At 35.5% G+C, this 22,674-nt stretch overlaps 1 protein-coding gene across 3 annotated transcripts; it reads right to left on the bottom strand.

Annotated features, from left to right (window-relative positions):
* Positions 1-1,062: 1,062 nt before the first annotated feature.
* On the bottom strand, positions 1,063-22,115 carry LOC117415548 (mitogen-activated protein kinase 8). Of its 3 annotated transcripts, none has more exons than XM_059026328.1 (12): positions 21,882-22,115; positions 14,439-14,615; positions 12,428-12,557; positions 11,155-11,213; positions 10,555-10,693; positions 8,844-9,009; positions 8,381-8,452; positions 6,757-6,939; positions 6,292-6,416; positions 5,395-5,458; positions 5,099-5,176; positions 1,063-4,006 (listed from the first exon to the last, which is right to left on the bottom strand). In XM_059026328.1, exons 2-12 carry the CDS (start codon positions 14,558-14,560, stop codon positions 3,861-3,863), a joined length of 1,284 nt encoding a protein of 427 aa, XP_058882311.1. In that variant the 5' UTR covers positions 14,561-14,615; positions 21,882-22,115; the 3' UTR covers positions 1,063-3,860. The 3 variants fall into 3 exon arrangements, with proteins under 3 accessions (XP_058882311.1, XP_058882310.1, XP_033881938.3); XM_059026327.1 differs by lacking the exon at positions 8,381-8,452 and adding an exon at positions 7,562-7,633 and having other exon boundaries at positions 21,882-22,114; XM_034026047.3 differs by lacking the exon at positions 8,381-8,452 and adding an exon at positions 7,562-7,633 and having other exon boundaries at positions 3,861-4,011; positions 21,882-22,114.
* Positions 22,116-22,674: the final 559 nt, after the last annotated feature.

Here is a 22,674-nt window from a genome sequence, read left to right as displayed (position 1 = left end):
GAAATATAAAAAGTCACATGACCTCAATATAGAAGTAATATTAGGTCAAGGTTATGGTCAGCACATTAAGACCTTGCTGTATAACCATGCAAATATGAAGTCACCATCTCAAAAGGTTTCTGAAATATAAAGCTTTGACACTGTGGGGGCTGCACCTTTATAAAATAACCGACAAGATGGTTATTTCTTTCTTGTATTATACCTGCAATCAAAGAGGACGAGAGAAACACAGAATACAGCTATGTACCGAGCATGAAGCCGTATTCAGAAGCATTAGGTCTTTATCATCTGGAAAACAAAATGGTCACATAACACCAATAAGGCAGCCCTTAATTCAAAGGTTGAAATGATTAGCATAGCCTCGTACAGGCTGAAACCTGGAGAGATAACCACAAGAGGGAGCACGGACATGGGAGACTCGTCAGTGTATAATGGTTAACTTTAGGGTTATGGCTGTTCATGGAAATCAGATACAAAAATAAATAGAAAAAAAGAGAGAAATAAATAACTACAAATATTAGAGAACAGTTCCCACCTCAAGAAACGTTAATTGGACTGATGCATTTCCAACAAAAAGTAGTATGCATCAAGGTCTTAAACAAAAGTGCCGCAAAAAAAGTAATCGGATTAAACCAGGGCTATTACTGTGCCCCCAAACCATTATACAAAACCTCGGCAGTTCTCCCTTACTTTTCATATTCATTAACAAATGAAGAACAGTACATGCAATTTAAATGTAAAAATCCTTTCCTGTTATTATTTTATGAACACAAATGTATTGCATTTTGACAGTGCCTGAGCCATGAGATTTGTATGCAAGATAATTTCTGGGTAATATGCATTTAGTAACATCTACTGTCAGGGAATGCAGGGCAACATTAAACTGCAAGACAATTATATATCAGGATAACATATTCTTTGCTTATTCAATTATGAAGCCAATGAATTTTGACACCAAATAAATAAAACGCTTCATTTTAAAATGTTGAGCTGTACAGTATGTGCCATGGCTGGCTAACAGTCCCATGAACAGAGAAAAAGGAACAATCATGACATGCACAATTATTTAAATTCAAATGGTTTATTTGCAGTATACATTTTAACTTTGCATTACTGGATTCCAGTGCATACATTCCAATAGTGCACACTTCATGGTCTGTGTCATGGTATACCCAGAACAAGGACTTGATCAATCTGCACTGCTGGTCTTACAAGCAAACATTATAAACCAGCCCCCATGATTACATCAGCTTGTTCTATGCATTTATTTCTTAAACAGTGTATTTTTTACCTTACCATCTAAAGATCAAAATCTATCTGGCCATGCATGACATCCACCCACTGCTACCTGGGCGCAGATTTTAAAAGTGGCAAGGCTGATTACATTAAATCATGACTGTATCAAGTCACATAAAATTGTTTTAATTTATAAAAAGGAAAACATGGATTGACAGTACCAAACTATTTTTCTACCTTCAGAAACATACATCTACATGGCTAGACCCACTAATAACTACTTGCACAATCTGAAGAAGGTATTGCACATGAACTGTACAAAATTATACATAAACAGTTTTCTTACTTCTAAGTGAAGTATACATTACATACAATACTAGAAGTCTCCTAACATTGGCAATAGTACACTTAAAAATAAATAAATAAAGAAAATCTATATTTCACATTTTTCTATATCTAATAGTGTGGGCTGCTATGTTTATCCAATAACTTGTAGAAATTTAGTGTGAGGTAGTTCATCAAAGCCTACTTTAATTGTAATATTACATATTTTGAGAGATGCAACATATGAAGCAAAAGCAAATCTCTCCAGGGATCTGAAAAGACTTAAAATTAAGAGCACTTAAAAAAAAAAAAAAAAAAAAAAAAAAAAAAAAAACGAAAAACAAAAATAAATTATTTTTTAAAAATCGATCATGTTAGTTTTAGAAGATAAACTTCTTACGAATGGACAAAATAGTCATGAATTCTGACCACACAAATACCTCAAATGGGTTTTGTATACCGGCTTTCCCTTTTTTCTTTACATTTCTCACATTCTCATACACTCAATTTTAACTTACATTCTAATGAAACACATACTCAAAGGATAAAACAATATATTCAATTTCTTCAACTCAGTGATGAACCGAATTAATAAATGCATATCATGGGGAGAAAAAAATATTGTTCTATTCATAAAGCATTGCTACCTTTTTTTTCTGAACTACTGCACTTATTGCAGGCACTTTTCCTCTTGAAATATAAAATGATGGATAATCCATAGAATGCTATTATTGCATACATAACAATAATCAGCCTAAAATTTTCTAACTTGTCTTTGTTGCTTTTTAAATTAAAAAATTAGGGCAAAAATAATAAAATGTAAACAAATAGAGATACCTTTCAAACATAAAGGAGCTCTAATTTCCTAAACACTCCTTTCAACATAACATAGATCCCATATTCAGCTACACAGCTGGAATGAAGATGAGGCTTTGCTGAAAGCAAACGATTAGAATGGAAGTTGACCAGCTTTTGAAATAAAATACTGAGTGTCCACCAAGTGTCCACCACTTAAAATCATGATTCTCAGTTCCTATTGTACAGTATGTCTTTCCGCCAAGTCAAACTGTTCTTATCCTTGTTGCTCAGCACTGTAATATTTCAGTATCCTACTTCTATTTATTTGAAAACTGCTTCATTTAATTTCTTATTTAAATTAATAAAAAAAGGACAGTTCAAAATCCTTTTACAAGCCATCCTTTGCAAACATGTGTCCATACATTTAAAATCCCTTGTCTGTGATCCTATTACGAAGCCACCATTTTATAATAAAATCTCCTCAGCTGAGCTCAACATTCACCAAGCACTCCCCACTGTCAAAGCAAAGGAAATTTCAAGAAAATAAAGTTCCAGCTAGCCAGTGCAGAACAGCACGTAGTCAGATGTGCACTAAACCAAATTTCAGCCTGCTTTTTGCGCTTCTTTTAAAAGGCTTTTTAGTTATCTTTCAATTGCATTAATCATAATGTATCAACTACTACTAGTACATCAGCAAATTCATAACAAAGTATATGAAACATCTTTAAAAGCAGGGTTTGTTTGTTTATTTATTTATTTATTTATTTATTTATTTATTTATTTATTTAAGGTCAACGTTTTGTGCCTTGTGGACCAAACTAATCGATCAATGGCAGCATCTGAAATGCACTAGCCTGAAAGATTTCCAGAGCTTATTAAGACAATTTATACATATTATTAAAAACACAACTATAAGCCGATTGCAAACTTCAAACATTTTGAAATGAAAGTAGTAGTCAGGTATCAGACCATTTTCAGTTGTTTTCTAGACAAATTGAAATTAAATGTTGTTTTTCTAGAAGATTATGTATTTTATACAATATCTATTTGTAAACTAAACTGAAAAAATGTTCTATAGCATGTCATAGAAGACATAATGAGCAAATCAAAGTAAAATCAAATGTGGCAAAATGGCTAATGGTAAATTTAACTTAAATAAAAAGGATTAAAAAATATTTATCATAAATCTTTATAAATTAATTTAAGCAGTCTACAGCAATATGGCAAAATAAAGTTGTAACCTTAGGATTTAACACTAGCTGGAAAAAAAAAAACTTAAAAAAAAAGCTGAACTGACTTAATTTACACTGCTCGCACATAGATACCTTAGTGTTTAAAAGTGAAATCTGTTCTCAGATTCTTTCAAGAAAAAATATGTCAATTATTTACAGCCTAATTAGCATTCTGGGGAAAAAAAAATAAAAAAAGCTGGAGCATTTTTAAAAACTGGCCTATACTCTATACCATCTAGCACAAACAGAAGGACCAAAAAAAGAGCATAGTCATCTACAGCAGCCAAGTGGTCCAGCTGATGTTTCTAAACTGCTGTCAGTGTCTGAAGCCAATGTGGGGTCTGTTGACATGGAGGATACGTCATTGACAGATGAGGACGACGATGGATGCTGGGAGCCATTGATCACTGCTGCACCTGTGCTATGAGAAACAAAGTATTAAATCAGAAATGCACAAGAGTAGTGGCTGGGAGATATTACCCTTATGCAGCTGCACCTTTCCTCTACTAAACACCCACCGGCTGACAGGCCTGCCCTCTGCAAAGAATATTTCATCTACCTGGGCCTGGATTAAATAAAAAATTAGGACGACGCCACAGCCATTATAAAATATAGCTATGGTGGTGCCATAAACTAATTAATTCCAGCCCTGGTCGATTAATTACCCACCTACCAGTAATTTAGCCTTGGTCAAAATCTCTGCCAGTTTATACTGTCCTTTCCAAGCTGGGTCAGCCAATTTCAATGCCAAGCTTTGCTCCATGTTATATTTAATTTATATAATTCGCAGTCATTTTGTTGTACTGTTTTTTTTTTTTTTTTGTATACCAACATTCTGAAAAGGCTCCACTTGTTGGCACATCTACTGTTAGTCTGTGTCTAAAACGGTGCAGAATTCCTCACCCCTTCTCAGATCAGGTCTCATAATAACTAAAGTAAAGGCCTGTGGAAATTAGTTTGATCAATCAGTTTGTGTAGATGCCGCAAATAGAGTATACAAACATGAGAACAACTAGAAAACGTATCTGAAAAAAATATATATTCCAATTTTCTTTAAAGCATGTAACATACATTTCGGAATACCAAACGACGGGGCTGTGACATTTACTATATGGTTCATGGTTTACTTCTAGCTATCACTGTATTACCAAATAGAACTTGTATTTTCTAGCTACTTGGGTTTGCCAAGATAGTTGGGCCCACAGTGTCATCTAGTGGCCAGAGATCTACATTTCCTGTAAAAGTCAGTTCAAAGGCATATGCTTGGTGGACTGTGTCCAAACAAAATATTGGCAACTGAAAAACTTCTTTGAAAGGGTAAAAAAAGTCAGAATGCACGCACAGATCCCAATTAGGATTTTTTGGTTTAGCTTCATTTTGGTCAATGCTATATTGTATTTGGCAATTTAAGATTTTTATTATTCTTAATGTCTGTCCTTAATAGCGTTCTGCTGCACAAGTGAAAAGGCAGTTTTCCAAATATTTTAAAAGAAACTATTGTAACTAACCTAAAGATGCAGGCTGTCCTCGGATTACCCCATTTTTCGTCCTCTCTTCACATTCATGGACTTCCTTGTATATCAACTCTGCAAGTTGAAACATGAATAAAGGCATTTTACAATCATCCATTTATAGACACAATAATCCGTTTTTTCTGTTGATAAATAACCACAAGTTTGTGTTTTTTGTCAGAAACAATTAGCAATACACCTCCATCAGTTAAACAGGAAACAAGCCAGGTTTGAGTTACTTCAATCTTAGCTCATATAAATAATATACAAACAAAACAAAGTATTTCCATTACCTTTCCATTCCTCGACTGTGTGTTCTCTTTCATCTAACTGCTTATCAGTGATCAGTGGTGGGGGCTAGAAAGTGACACATGTAAAAGAGGTAAGTACATATTATTTTCGCTTTTTCTTTAACCTCAGAGAAACTCTCCCTGTATCCAGTACAGCCAAATACAAACAGCTGATAGCAGTCATGTGTAATGAGTATACTGACCAGCAGAGAATAGTGACAGAACTTGGAAGAATAAAAATGCAGTTTATGCCCCAGCTAGATTCTGGGTCTCTTATAAAGGGGTTAATACAAATACATTAGGCAACTGAAGTCAGTAACTGTGACCAGTACAAGACAACCTTGATGGCTTTGAACTATCCCAAACATTTTTGAGCCACTTATTTTAACATAACAATGTTCATCTAAATGACTGCATGGTCAGTCCTTCTTAGTAAAACCAGTTTGACAGAATTGCTCTACCAGTGACCTGCTGTACATGTATATTTACCTACAACATGTTTATAACATTCTGCTAAACATTCTGTATATATTAAAGTGAGATACAACAGTAAGTTGATAAAGTAGCCTGGTTGTAAGTGAATGTAAAAGATTAACACATCCAATTCCCTGCTTAGTACTATCTTTGCTTTTACTATTATTGATCTGTCTTGCTTAGCTTTAATAGCTGGATCCTATATAAAAAACAGCTGAATTCTAATTGATATTCAGCTGTATTTATAATTGAATATTGGATGTATGTATTGTACAGCTGAAGTATGTAAACTATGTAAGGATTCATACACCAACATTAATAACAATGCTTCAGAACTTCTCTAGTTATTGATCTGGGTCACCCAAGCGCATGAGGTATGCTACACTTCTGCACTCAAGGTGTGCAGAGAGTCAAGGTAGTACTTACAGCTTCCACTTCAGCAGGATCATACCAGACATTAATGTATGGATGCTGAAGAGCCTCGTCCACAGAGATTCGTTTGGATGCATCTATTACAAGCATTTTAGATAGCAAATCTCTAGCTTGGCTAGCTGCAACAGAATAAAGTTGTATACAAGAATACATTTAAATGACACCACATGCATCATAGGCTGACATAGAAAAAAAAAAATTATGAAAACTGTACCGGGATCCTTTTACAGTAAATGTAGACAGTTGCCTGCTGCAGGTTGCAGTGTTACAATTTGATATAACATGTACAGTAGATATGCAAATTTGGTAAGTGAAGAACTATACAAATATGCATTAATATTGTATAATAGCACACACACCACATCAAGCTACAGTTGCACAAGATGAATGCGGACTAGTGGAGGTATAGAAGTAACTTGATGGATGTTTTAGGTCTGGATGACAATGTATATCACTTACCTTTGAGCTTGTTGTGCTCCGAGTCAGCTGGAAAAAGGACATCTGGGAAAAGCTTTTCAAAGGTGTATCCAGCATACCTGGGTCGGTTTTCCACATAGGTTCTAACGGATTGGTTGAGTTTCATCAAAAACTCTTGGGATGGTGTCCCTAACTGTTCAATTACTTTGTTCCACTGATCAATATCTAAGGTCAGACAATTAAGAAAAATACTGCAGAGCAGTTTTCAATAGAAATACTACGTAAAGTTGTATTGAAGTTCAAGTTTACAGCACAAAACAGTTGCTGTTGTACCAGCAAAATACACGTCAAATCAACAAGAATGGTAAACATTTTAAAACAGGAAATAATTTAAAAGAGAGAGAAAAAAAAACTTTTTTTTTTGTGGTGTGTAATCCAAGGTGCCATTCTGACAATTTTAACAGAACTAACAGCTACATTTTTGTTGGTAAATACAAAATGAACTGGTGAGTGAATTTTAAGAAACATGTTTGCTTACTTTTAGCAATAAGCAAAACCTACTCTCTGGTCAGGTCAATGTTTTAATTCCTACTAACTGGAATTTGGGGACTATCTCGCCCAAATCCAAAACCTTTATAAGGTATTTAAAATCAGCCATTTCCAAGGAATCCTCAAAGTAGGAAATGTAACTGTTTATATTGTTTTGTATCACATTCACAACATAGCTGTTTCCTATTGGTTTTAAATACAATAAATTGTGCATAGAAGTAAACATCGTTGATGACTTATGGTCATCATTTAAAAGACTATTGACCTTCACAGATTTATGAAACACAAATAAGGATACGATCTGTGCCAGGAAACAACACACTACCTCTGACCATTTCTGCCATGATGCAGCCAATTGACCAGACATCAACTGAAAAATGAAATGACATGACATTAACATGCAGAACAAAAAACAAACAAAAAAAAAAACAACATGTCACACAAGGACTTAATAATGGGAATCTAATGAAAGAAAGCATCAAATGAAAAGCATGCAAGCACTGTCAGTGTCTAGCCCCAAGTACTGTAAATAGCTTAAGTTTTCCTTGCAATTTGGCAAAATAAGTTTCGAAAGCCAAAGTTAAAAGCAAGCTTCTAAATAGCTATATATGTGCACCACACTTTTGTAAACATAAATAGCAATTTTGTTTAATAAAAAAAATTAGAGATATTGACCTATAAATTAAAATCAGCAAGACACTGACACAGACGGCCTGCAGAAACTGTATTATGGTTGCAGAAATGAATATCAGTCTATACTTAATATCTTCCAACAATGTAACATATAAAATGTTAAATTATACTTGAAAAAAAAGGTTTGACAAGAATATATATATATATATATATATATATATATATATATACACACACAGTACATACAAATTGGTGTTCAAAATTTTAATAGACCAGCAGAGACTGTATGTCCCATCACTAGATGCAGCCTGTTATATGTGCTATCAATAACCTCAGTTCTTACCTGTGCGAATTGTAAATCAAATAGCCAGATTATTATTGTTGAAGATTCCTTTAGTGTTGTACTGAATTACCCCAGTTATGATTAAAATAAAAATATATAACTTTAATATGAACAGAACTGCTGCAAGCAGCATAAGGATACAGTCCCTTCCTGGAAATAGGATTTTGTGGCGAACCATTTCTGCCATAATGCACCCCACAGACCATATATCCACTAAAAGTGTGTAGCATAGAAGGAAGGAAAAAACATAAGCAAAGTGACAAGTCAGCAGAAAAGATACAATTATTAATTTCACTGCACAGGTGTAATTTAAATTATATGTTTGTTTTTTTTTTTACCCATTGCGACACATTAAAAAAAATAGTTTTGCAGAAATTGTTAAAGGCATGCACAGCTGTAAAATGCAGAAATGGTGGAATTTCATTTATATTAAAATTGTCATGCAGAAATTGGTGTATCTATATTATAGTTAATAATATTAACATTAACACTTTGTAGGTGACAGCTAGACTTGGTCTAGGCAAGAGCTTAACAAAGTGATCTCAACAATATACAACACTTTATATACAGAATTGACTAATAGCGAACATCCAACATTACTGACCATTTGCTTGATATCCCATTCCAAGAATGACCTCAGGTGCCCTGTAATAGCGTGTGACCACATAAGGTGTCATCAATAAACCAGTGGCTGCTGTCCTGGCTAGTCCAAAGTCAAGGATCTTCAGTGTGCAGTCTGACTTCACTACAATATTACTGGGTTTTAAATCCTGAAAAAAAGTGTTATGCTAGATACATTTGGAAACATTTTTTTTATTATTTTTTATATATATATATATATATATATATATATATATATATATATATATATATATATATATATATATATATATTTTTTTTTTACCATGTTTTCACAATTAAGAATGAAACTGATGATCCTCAAATACAACTACCTGCACAAGAATAATTACAGTTGGTAAAGTCCATCATGGTATAGCCTTTGCTAATGATTGAACCAATCTCCTGATACTGCACTGGAATAAGCAAACCAGGTCACCCGACAAACAAAACTCTTTTCTCTTATGTCTGCAGTATTATAATCTGTCCTCTGTTATCACTATATTAGAGAGTAATTCAATGTTTAGAAGAGTCCAACTTCAAATTAAACTGTTGGTCCCTGCCTGTATAATAACTACATTCAAATGCATCCCCCACTACACCAGGAGCACTAGACTGAGGAAAAAATAAATACAAAGAAAAACATTTCAGGAGGGAACAGATTGTGGTGCATCTGCCTTGCCTATTGCACACTCACCCTCACTCATGACTTTGAAAAACAAAAAGCTGAAAATGTTCTACTTTACAGGAACCTTAAGAAGTTAGATAACAATTGATGTAATAGTTGTACCCATGAGAGAGAAAGAAAGCCAATAGAGAAGGTGGTGGATGACCTTTATTACTTAAGTGATTTGCATGTATACCAAAAGTTAGTAAACATAACAGGTGTATAATCAAGAAGGTTATACGGTCAGGAGACATTAATAATATATTAACCTTACAGTCCCATTCATTCATTGTGTGTAATTATTAAACACCTGTGAATACTGTTACACAAGTAAGGGGCCCCACCTTTTATCAGTCTAGTGCAGTATGGAGAAATTGGTTCATTGCTGTGGAGTGTTTCTCTGGCATGAATTACTCTCTCATTCAACATTAATTGTGTTTTCAAAAGAAAATCTATGAATTCATCATGCAGTTTTATTTATTTTTTTTCCAGATTTACAGTTTTTGAAGAAAGGATTCCGTTTCTATATTCCCTGACTGTTCAGAAATAAATATATCCAGCACCAGATGGCACTCTGATATAAAGCACACAGCAATTGAAAATAAGAAATTACTTTACTTTAAGATATAAATAACATGCTAAGGAAACGCAGAACGCTGGACAATTGGAAGCTCTAAACTGTTAGGAGTTCCTTAAACTGTAGAGCGACAATGTTAAAGAAATGAAAAAAGCACAACCATCCATTCAGACTGGCCAACAGTAAAGCCTGGTTTTTCACAGACTGTCAAGAACGTCTGAACCTCAGAAGACACACATCTGGATGGCAGAACACTGCTGTATCATTTTGTGTGTCTTTATTTATGAGAAGTCTGTAGAGGTTGCATTAATTTCTGATTCTCAGTTAGAGGTCTCACCAAGAATTAAGTGAAACTATTCTTAGAAAGCTACTTGTTCAAAACTTGAAAGTCACATGTGCCTCATTGCATTTTTTTTTTTTTTTGTGAAACATTTCAAAAATATGACCACTAACCCTGTGTATGATTCCAGCTGAATGAAGATGTTTGATTCCACATAGCGTCTGATACAGTAGGTAGGACAATCGCTCATGGTCTAACTCCATCTGAATCACTTGACAGAGATTGGCATCCATCAGCTCCATAACAATGTAACTGTCACCAATCAATGACATTGTTAATGAAAAAGCACAGCAATGTTTTTATAGGAACTGTCAAGAGCTAACACAGAATGACCAAGTAAAACTGGACTTCCAGATTTACAGATGCCTTGGTTAAGTAGGCATATGTTATTTTTCTTATACAAATGTAATTTATTTCTGATAAAAGCCAGTGTGATGCATTTGCACTGCTAAGTAATTACTTCAATGCATCCTGCAATGTATAGTTTTTTTTAATTGGATGGAATACAGAAAAGGGCACTAATTAAATCAGTGACTTTTTTTGTAGGTGTACAGCAAAGATAATCATTATACTCTGGGTATCTTGAAACCTTTTCAAAATTCCTTCAGAAAAACCTCAGCAATAAATGCAAACGCATGCCATTCCCCTGATAAAAAAAAAAATAATAATTTTGACAACGCTGTTAATGTTTCATTATACAAATGAATACTTACACATCCTGGAATTCCTCAAGAGATTTTTGGGGTGTAAATACATTAAGTAGGCCAATAATCTGTAAAAACAACAATAGGATAATCCACAATGTAGGTAAGAATTTTATTTAAAAAGCAATTTAGAGCATGATTTATCAGTTATCTTAAATGTTGTTTGGATAACTTTGTTGTTTTTTTTTTTAGTTTTTTTTTTTTATAAATTTAGTCGTCGCCAATTATTTTACCCCGATTTTCACCCCAATTTAGCATGCCCAATTATTATCTGTATCCCCGGCTCACCGCTCACAACCCCCGCGCCGACTCGGGAAACGGAGGGTGGAACACGCGTCCTCCGAAACGTGCTCCTGCCAAGCTGTCATTTTTCGCACTGCAGATCCACAGCAATGCCACCAGACCTATAGTGCCGGAGGACAACACAGATCTGGTGGCTCCGCTGCAGAGCCACAGGCGCCCTATCGGCCACAGGGGTCGCTGATGCGCGGTGAGCCGTGGATTCCCCTGCCAACCTAAGCCCTCCCTACCCGGGCAGCGCTCAGGCAATTGTGCGCCGCCCCCTAGGAACTCCCGGTCACGGTCAGCTGTGACATAGCCTGGATTCGAACCTGCGATCTCCAGGCTATAGGGCACATCCTGCACTCCGCACGGAGCGCCTTTACTGGATGCGCCACTCGGGAGCCCCGTTTGGATAACTTTGTATATCCTTTTCTGTTTCAGTCATAGCTTCCTGGTGATCTGTTTAAGACTAGAAAGTTTAAAGCACCCCTGTGGTCTCAATAAAGCTGTCTTACTTCCAAGCGCAGCTAGTACACCAGTGTAACCCTGCCCCTACCCAGTTTTCAATGTGGCATTTCTTACTGCTGTATTTATTACATCCACTAGGGGCACAGTGTCGCAGGGAGACAGATTAATGGTTACAATCTCTTGTACCAGCTGTACTAAGAGAAGATAAGTTTGAGTGCTCTAGTGAGGCAACATTTTAGGGTCAAAAAGGGAGGTCCTTAAAATGTAACATAGCCAAAATATCCCAAATATGAATTATTCTTAATACAAGTCAACAGTTTTCCTTCCCTGTTTTTCAAGTCTCTACTGTAAATTAAAACAGTGGATCCTGGTTAAAATCGAGGAATTGATTAATTGATTTACATGTTTTGACAATACACTGCAAACATACAATAATATTCAGCAAATAAAAGAAGTAGGTAACTCTAGTGTATTGTGATAAATCAATTAAAATAAAGGGTATCACGAATGTATTACCATACAAACAACTTACATTTTTGTGATTGACACACTTCATTAGCACCAGTTCTCTGTAAGCTCTTTTGGCATGGGTTTGATTTTGAAAAGGACGACTAAGTTTCTTAATGGCAACATTTCTTTCAAGGTTGTGGTCATATGCTGAACTGCAATAAAACAAGTGTTAAACATGAAATTTCAATGTCAACCTAAGATATGACTCTACGATTTGATACATTATTACATACATTTTTGCTTGACACAGACAAACCTTTATTTTTTTTTTTTAGGTTTAGCTTGGGCCCTTGCATTCATAAACACGTTTAAAATGCTTATTACACTGTCCTGCCATGTGCGGATCAGTGGATCCCGAGTCTGATCTGCTTACTACGGTACATTACTTTTACATGATCCGAGATCACAGATTAGAATTTACGATCCTGTTAGCATGACCTGTTCCTTCTTACACAACATTGTGTTTGAGTATTATCACCAAACCCATACTTAATAACCGGATCTATACTGTACTTCGAAAATACAGCTCAGAAAATTCCATTGCATCAAATCAGGTCGAAAGAAGTGTTAAAATGGTTATTTATTTAAAACAACTGGTGTATGTTCCTTACATAACATACTTTTCAGTGAGTACCAGTGACCAGAAATTTATGTTACACATTAGTTCAATTTTAAATGTGTACAAAAATTCCCCACACGCTACCATACTAGATGCACACCAAATAATGATAAATGATATCAAGTTTATAAATGAGGGATACAATTACATTCCACAATATACAATTAATGATCTAAGTTATTTCATATTACACTTTGATTACGACATGGGTCCTTAAGCCCTGGCATATGCCCAGAATTACAGACCAAATCATAAAATAAAAACATGTACTACAGTGCTCCCTCGCTAGAACGTGGGTCTCGGGGGACACACAAGATGAGTGTTATAAATGAAGAGCGCTATAAACAAGGGGAGGGGGTGGGGGGTGCCACAGGACACAACACACACGTGCCTAAAAAACTCCCTCTCTATAATGCGCATATACTGAAGTAAAAATGTAACTTTCCTTGAATTAACCATGCATAAAGCACCATGTAATCAACACTATACAATATTTTTACAAAAAAAAAAAAAAGGGTAACATTCCCACTCGTGGATCATTTTAATTAACAGTTTTTAAACTACAAAATAGCCTGGCTAAACGGCTGTGCGGCGTTCAGTTCGAAGCGACAGACAAGCAAACCAAGTGCGAGAAGGAGAGCGGGTCGGGCGAGGGGAAGAGGGAATGGGCTCGCCCTAGGTTCGGCTGCCGGAGCGGGGCTGAAGAGAAGCTGAAGAGTCTCGTCTCTCAGAGAAAGCCGCAGCTCCTCTCGCAGCACAAAAGTAAATACATTGGGAAAGATAACCACGTAATAGGCCTAATATTTATTTAGTTATAAAACGCATGCTGAATAAGATGTCTGTGTTATAAAGCGCCAGCGCAGCTTTTCTTCAGTTCAGATACTGTATCAAAAAGGAGAGACAGAAATGGAAGTTAGACTGAGAAGTTGTTTACAGTTTGAACAACACCGGTACTGTATTTACTGTAGAAATATTGCATGAATCACTAGTATAGGGAATTGGGGGACATGCTGTAGGAGCATTATCTCCACGGTGCTTTATAATCGAGAGGCTTATAGCGAGGGAGCACTGTATATTCTTTTTTGAAAAAATAGAAAGCCAATTTTATCATTAGCTTCTCTGGACTTCAGTGTAAAATAATACATTTGGTCTTCCTGCTCTTTCATGTGAATACATTTTAAAAATGCACCAAGATACAGTACAGTGCTGATGCAGTCCATAGAACCATTGCACTGTAAAACATTCTCTTAAAAGTAGTATCTTTTGTACCTCAGACCACACTTTCGTGTATTCATGTCACATAGGTATCTAACAACTATTTAATTTACGTACCTGTGACACTTCTTTTCATTGTTAACATCCGGACAAGTTAAAAAAAAAAAAAAAATGATTCAATAAATTGTTATCAACTTACCAGACAATTCCCTGGGCCCCTGAGCCAATAGGTCTTAAATTTTGATAGCGTTTCAAAACAGTAAATGTTGAATCTCCAACATCTAAACTGTAGTATTCTTTTTCACGCTTATTTCTATTCATGATGAAATATTGACCAGTTTTAATATGAGCATCCAAATCACACTTCTCACAGATCCTGCAAGACGAAAAGAACATGTATTGTTAACATTTAGTCTTGACACATGGATCATGGAAGGAAATACATTTTTTTTCTGATATTGCTCTAATGAAGGAAACAGTAGAATGCTATATAACTTGCAACAAGTAAAAAAACATGTATTGACCCAAGCAGTGGTTGACCTAAATACTGCCACTCTAACTCCATATTTACTTGTATTGTAACGCTTGAAATGTTTTTGCTTACGATTGTAAGTCGCCCTGGATAAGGGCGTCTGCTAAGAAATAAATAATAATAATAATAATAATAATAATAGTAATTTATCCAGCTGGGTCTTTTTGTGGTGACTTCCTGACCCACTTATTAACATGCACGATTCAATACAAATTACAGCAAAATTAAGTCTATAAAAAATCTGGTTTATAAATTAGGGTGACAATATTAATATCCACCACTGTTTATTGTAGAGCAGTGGTTCTCAACCTGTGTTCCATGAGTAAACTCCAGGTGATCCACAAACAACTCCCAAAATTTGGCTTAGCAGTTCTTGAATAAACTCATTTCTACACAATCACATGTTGTACCACCACAATATGTATTACTAAGCAACACAAACAGCTTTAACCACATGATATATACACAGTGCCTTGCAAAAGTATTCAGACCCCTGACCAATTCTCTCATATTACTGAATTACAAATGGTACATTGAAATTTCGTTCTGTTTGATATTTTATTTTAAAACACTGAAACTCAAAATCAATTATTGTAAGGTGACATTGGTTTTATGTTGGGAAATATTTTTAAGAAATAAAAAACTGAAATATCTTGCTTGCATAAGTATTCAACCCCCACACATTAATATTTGGTAGAGCCACCTTTCGCTGCAATAACAGCTTTAAGTCTTTTGGGGTAAGTATTTACCAGCTTTGCACACAGTGTCGGAGTGATTTTGGCCTATTCTTTGCTTCAGGTTGTTCAGGTTGGTTGGACGACGCTTGTGGACCGCAATTTTCAAATAGTGCCACAGATTCTCAATGGGATTGAGATCAGGACTTTGACTGGGCCACTGTAGGACATTCACCTTTTTGTTCTTGAGCAACTCCAATGTTGCTTTGGCCTTGTGCTTGGGATCATTGTCCTGCTGAAATTTCCTCCCAAGCTTCAGTTTTTTAGCGGACTGAAGCAGGTTCTCTTGCAGTATTTCCCTGTATTTTGCTCCATCCATTCTTCCTTCAATTTTAACAAGATGCCCTGTCCCTGCTGATGAGAAGCATCCCCACAGCATGATGCTGCCACCACCATACTTCACTGTAGGGATGGTGTGTCTTGAGGCATGGGCAGTGTTAGGTTTGCGCCACACATAGCGCTTTGAGTTTTGGCCAAAAAGCTCTATCTTGGTCTCATCTGACCACAAAACCTTTTCCCACATCACAGCTGGGTCACTCTCATACTTTCTGGCAAACTCCAGACTTGCTTTCAGATGGTACTTTTTGAGTAACGGCTTCTTTCTTGACACCCTCCCATACAGGCCAGAGCTCTTGATATGGTTGACTGGTGCACCATTACTCCACTCCCAGCCACTGAACTCTGTAGCTCCTTCAAAGTGCTTGTTGGCCTCTCTGTGGCTTCTCTCACAAGTCTCCTTCTTGTTTGAGCGCTGAGTTTTGAGGGACGGCCTTTTCTTGGCAGTGCCTGGGTGGTGTGATGCAGCTTCCACTTCCTGATTATTGATCCAACTGTGCTCACTGGGATATCCAAACACCCTTTCCCTAATCTATGCATTTGTATTACTTTATCTCTAACTTCTGTAGAATGCTCTTTGGTCTTCATTTTCCTTCAGATTCACAGCCTGACCAATGATCCTTCAACAGTGGGGTTTTTATCCAGAAAATGTGACAGCAACTTTAATGGTTCACAGGTGGAGGCCAATGGTAAGGTAATTGTGTCCTCGTTAGGGCAATTTCTTTCATCGGTGTAAACTGGGAGCTTCCACAGCACAGGGGTTGAATACTTATGCAAGCATGATATTTCAGTTTTTTATTTTTCGTAAAAATATTTCCCAACATAAAACCAATGTCACCTTACAATTACTGATTTTGAGTTTCAGTGTTTTAAAAGAAAATATCAAACAGAACGAAATTTCAATGTACCATTTGTAATTCAGTAATATGAGAGAATTGGTCAGGGGTTTGAATAATTTTGCAAGGCACTGTATATATATATATATATATATATAAAACACATATATATAAAACTGCAGTGTACAATAGGTACAAGAAGGCATATATATATATATATATATATATATATATATATAAATAAGATATGTATGTAGTCTGCATTTGCCCCCCCATTCCCCCTATCTGTTTTCTTTTAATATGTGTGTTTATAATTTACATTAGCTCTCAGTGATGCAATACCAAAGTCACCATTAACTGAAACAGCTTTCGATGTGAAACAAATACTAACTAAATAACTGTTCCACATCATGAAGGAGCATATTTGTCTTGTCAAAATTACAGACTTCTTTTTTTAGCCAGTATTAGCTTTCACGTAAATGAACATAAATCTTTAATCTGTGCTCTAATTCTACTGCTTGTTTTCATTTTATTAAAAAAAAAAGTTAAAAATAAAACATTAAATCACAGTTTTGGTAATTTTCATTTTCAACAATATAAAATATGTGCTACAGTGTTGCCATGGATATAGGAATTAGGGCTGCTACGATTAAATCGAAAAATAATTTTTTGATCAATTCTATTTCTCATTATATACATCGATATAAATACTGAATAATGGATTTAATAATAACATTTTTGTACGCCCTGCCTTGCTATTTACAGTATTTCTGCCAGACAAGCAGTGGGCGTGCTCTTCTTTTCCTGCTAGTGTTAACTAGGATCTGATTTGCTGGTCCCATCCTACCAGCGAATCAGTTTTGAAAATGCTTTGTAGGTACGCCGCTCTGTGTTTTCGATGTAAACAAACAACAAAGCGTGCCACCTTGAATCCAGAGCAGGACGACAGGCTTGTATTCCAGCCTGTAAATACATTGTGAACATTGAAGGAAACTGACTGTATATAGTTTGCGCTTCTTTGGAGTTTCAAAATGAACTGTTATATATGAATATTTAACAATATTCAATAGCGTTAACATTAAAAGGAAAAAAAAACGATCAGTGATGTTAAACGCAATTTTGGAGTAACGATCAGCTTGATCTATAGCAGGTGTGCATGTTGTGGTAAGTATTATGTGGTGTGTATTATTATTATTATTATGATGATGATGAAGTTTTAGGCAGAGATTTCTGCATTGTGTATTTCACAGATAGTGAAGGTTAGGTGGTACAGTACTAACAAGATGCAATGAGTGATGCTGCAGCTGTCAATTAAAAAAAAAAAAGACGGTTTTCATAAACTCGTGTCTCGTGTATATACATTACATTCCAAATTACTGTAATCTGTTTGGAATAAGTATTTTAGTAACACCCCTGTAGTAGGTTACTTGCTTTTAGGCTTTTTGCGAATGATGTTGTGTTTATTTTTATTTTTTTCTCCTGACGCTACCAAGGCGTAACTACCCCTTGCATGCAATTGTTATGCACAAGCTTTTACTTAACAGCAATGATATTAAAATAAATCACGTCGGGGGGGGGAGAGGAATGGAGCAAAACTGTATGAGGGCAGTACAACCATCGATATTTATTCGAACAATTCGATTGTGTGCCCAATTAATCGATTAATATTTGGAGGCTTAACTGACAGCCCCAATAGGAATATTCCTATTTACATATTATGTTTTTGGAGAGGTTAGCTGCATGTTAGGGCAGCACTGTGGAGCAGGGCAGCAGTGTGGAGTTGTGGTTAGGGCTCTGGACGCTTGACCGGAGGGTCGTGGGTTCAATCTCAGGTGGGGGACACTGTTGCTGTACCCTTGAGCAAGGTACTTTACCTAGATTGCTCCAGTAAAATCCCAGCTGTATAAATGGGTAATTGTATGTAAAAAAAATGAATTAATTAAAAATAATAATAATAATGTGATATCTGTATAATGTGAAATAATGTATAATGTGATATCTTGTAATAATTGTAAGTCGTCCTGGATAAGGGCGTCTGTTAAGAAATAATAAATGTTAATAACAGTTAATGTGAAACAAAGAGAGGCTATATTTGTTACTTGGCTTGTGAACTGTACCGTAGTATGAATGATCAATTTCAGGTTTAAAGTCCAGGTTTAATATCTCACAAGACTATGTGAAAAGGAAATTCTCTTAACGCTACCTCTGGAAATAATGTGTACAGTCTGTTCTTGACGCCATCAATAACCAAAAACAGGAATTGACTAATTTTAGCCACCTTCTAAGAAAAGAAAACCTCTGTGTCATAAATTTTACAATCCAGAATATTGTGAACTGGTATTTACATTTAGTGGATCTGAGGACGAACCAAAGCCCCAGTGCGTTATTTTTTCAGGTTTTGTCAAATGAAGCTCTTAAACCTGCAAATCTGAGACACCATTTAGAATGTGAAAAAAACAACCACTGGACTTTTTTAAACAAAAGAAGGGGGAACTTTGCCATCAGCAACTTTCAATACACAAAATCACAACATTGCTTAACAAACTTGTAGTAAAGATTCGACCCCAGGGAACTCATTAAGTCCAGTTCTTTAGCCACTGGTGATGTAAAGACACCTATAAAACCTGCAGGATAGGGGCTCTCCAGGACCAGGGTTGAAGACCCCTGCTTCATACCATCTACATTTGCCCAGTTAATTTCATATTGTTTAATATTCTTATGCGTGTTTTGCATTACTGTCTATCATCCTTCCCCATGTTCTCTAACTATTCCAGCAAACATGAAGCAAGTAGGCCCAGAAGCAAGCAAAGATTCCTCAAGGCTGATTGTGAGGAAGTGAGGTGGGGAAGCACATTAGTGTTGCACTGTAGCCTGCACTAAACTTGCCAACTCACTTTTCAAAAGCAACTTTTGCTGGAAAAGTAAGCACAGAAGATAATTGTCTACACTAGTGGCTGTAGAATCATTCAGAACACACTAAACAAGATAAGAACAGGTAATAAATTAAACATCTGGAAAATGTAGATGTTAAAATACCCCTTCAATGTGTAATTCAAGTTTTAAATTCCCATTCACCAATTATTATTAGAACATTTAACATGTATCTTAAACAAAGATAGTGTTGCACTGATGAAGCTACATGTGGTTCTACATTAAGGAAAAATATAAATATATAAGGTATAACTGGAGTTTGGGCAGTAAATTGCCTGAATATTTAAATAACTCCACTGACTTCTTTATAAAAAATACCTACATTTTTCATGACAACACTGTCTGTGCTCGTGAACTAGAATATGTTGTGGAGAAGACAGTCTGTTCTGTGAGGACTATCAAAATGTAAGTTCAGCTGAACTTCAACCCAAATGCCTGTCCCCTTATTTAGAAAAATGATCTTTAAATCATTTACAAGCACTGTAGTATTTTTTTTTTGTTACATTTTGGGACTCATGGCATGCAAATATAAATGTACTGATCACCACACTGTGCACTTTATTTGGATGGAGAGATATAAAGAAACGTGTTCTAAGCATGGAGTTTGACCATCAGCAACTTTTCAAACTGAATCTTTTATAACCTGCATCAGTGGAGCTATATAGACAAGCCTGCAGCAACTGTTAGCATAAACGTCCATCACCCTCACTCTGTTACGTAATTTCCTCGCAGATGGACCGACAAAAAATATACTATACATCAGCTACCATGATTGTGTGATCTGACCCCACTGGCTTTTGTTTTTATTGCATGCATGTTAAACTATGGTTTAATGCTTAAATCCTGTATATGATCTAATGAGAAGAAACCTTGTGCAGTATACAGTTTGTACCGAGGTGACACAAACATTCATGAATAATCAGACAAAAAATGCTATATTGTTTTACTATTTTTTATAAAATCACCTATTCAATTACTTCCTAAATACAAAAATACAGATATGTATAAACCACACACAATGCCAATGCCATTGCCACTTTTAGGCTTCATCCTGGTGCACAGGGCAACAACTTAACCACTGCATTCCCAAGACAACCTACTGCCATGGTACAGTGCAACACTAGGTGCTGTATGCTATTTCTACAGCAAATTATCATTTATAATACTATTTGATATCCAAGCTCTTGGATACGATTTTACATGTTAAAATATTACCTTTACTGAAATGCCCAGCAACACGTTTATGTTTTGATAACTCTTTGGTTTAAAAAAGAAAAAGTAGCATAACTTAAGGCTAGAATCCATCCTGTTGCAGTATCAGGTTAATGGTCAAACTGAAGAATCTATTTTGCCATTATGCATGCCTTTATGGGTTGTAATGTGAAGACAGGAGTTTAAAAGACGATTAGAACTTCCAAGCACGCCGAATCTGCCACATAAGGTACAGAACAAAATATTGTGCAAGGCAAAACACCTGCTCACGTCTTATGCAGTTAAGCACGTATTTCTTAAATGATAACACTGAATAATATCTCTACCTGAAAACGAAGAAGAATATATAATTTGAAAATGTTTATATTAATTAACCGGTCAAACCAAGACAAAAACACATTTTGTAATGTATTATATTGTCACAGTGAACTGACTTGGCAAAATGTCAAAATCAGCTTTAGGACTGGTTTGAAAAAAATTTAAAAAAATTAATGTTAAATCAAGTCGAAATCATAAAAACAAAAGCGATGCTGGCTTTAACACAATACAAATGTGCAAAGTAGAAAACAAAATAGACTCGGCAATTAATGTAATCAAATGTATAGTCGGCAGCATTGTATCACAGCCCTTTACTTAACCTTTTGTTATTGTAACGATATATTTTTAAAGGGGCAATATTATTACTGTATTCCCATATTTAACTACCTAAATGCGTATACATTTTTATATTCACTTCCTATAAAACGGTTTTTATCTTAACAACAAATTAAATACATTTGGTATTATTATATTATAATGCAGTGTATGCCTTTTAAAATATACGCATTTAACCAAACATAAATTAGCAAAAATTACAATTTAAGCTCTAACCCTAGTACTAAATGATTACAATTTGATGACAAAGCAAAATTAATATGTTAACATTTCACATATCGTAATAAAGATCGAAATAAAACAAAACCACATATACTCTGTTTTCTATTTTGTGTATAATAATCAGCACCATCCCCCACGGATCAACCAATACATGTTTTTGTTTTAAGATTGCAATTCTTTCTTACCTTTTCAAAAAACAAACGTATTATATTTCTCTATCTTTTCGCTTTTAATGCCAGTCTGTTCGTATCCACTGTAAATGTTTTTTTTTTTATTATTATTATTATTTTGAGCTCTGAAACACAAACACTCTACATTGACTGCGTTTCCTTTCACTGGCAGGCCTAGCTCTGCAAAAGACCTGCGTACTACGTCACAAATCTCTGCGCTTTCGTGACATTCCAGTTTTTGCTTCTCCTGCGTCTTTTTCATATACACAAAACAAAGCTATAACCACTCAGGACGTATTGACAGTATTACGTGCAAAAAAAGAATAGTCATACCATTGTACCACAGAAATAGAGTCCTAGTGGATGATTTTGTGATAGAACGTACCAAGACTTCCTTATTGTTGTGTTGATCATGCGTTGCTACATTTATGTAGGAGTACAATAGAATCGGTGTACAAAGAAGTAGACTTGGCTGACATAGGCTACTTACAGTTTTGGAGTGCCCTGTTGTTGCAACAGTGTTAACCTATTTGGCAGCAAACACTTGAGTAATGTTTGGGAAAAACTGGGATAGTGGATAAAGATTAAGAGACAAACTGATCGAGGTTACATATCTGAGAGCACAGAGACCCACTCTGTGATTGTAGGAATATATTTTGTAATACATAGTGAAACCAGCGACTGTATGATTTATGAAGGATAATGCTTTGTGACATATTGTGTTCTACAAGCTGTATGATATAATTGCCACTGGTTATGGCTTATCGGTGGAGTTTGTTCCTTTGTTTTGAATGTGCAGTTGTAAACC

The sequence above is a fragment of the Acipenser ruthenus genome, chromosome 7 (assembly GCF_902713425.1).
Source record: "Acipenser ruthenus chromosome 7, fAciRut3.2 maternal haplotype, whole genome shotgun sequence".
Taxonomy (NCBI): domain Eukaryota; kingdom Metazoa; phylum Chordata; class Actinopteri; order Acipenseriformes; family Acipenseridae; genus Acipenser; species Acipenser ruthenus.
Note: the sequence above shows the minus strand (reverse complement) of the source record. Positions and strands in the feature narration are given on the sequence as shown.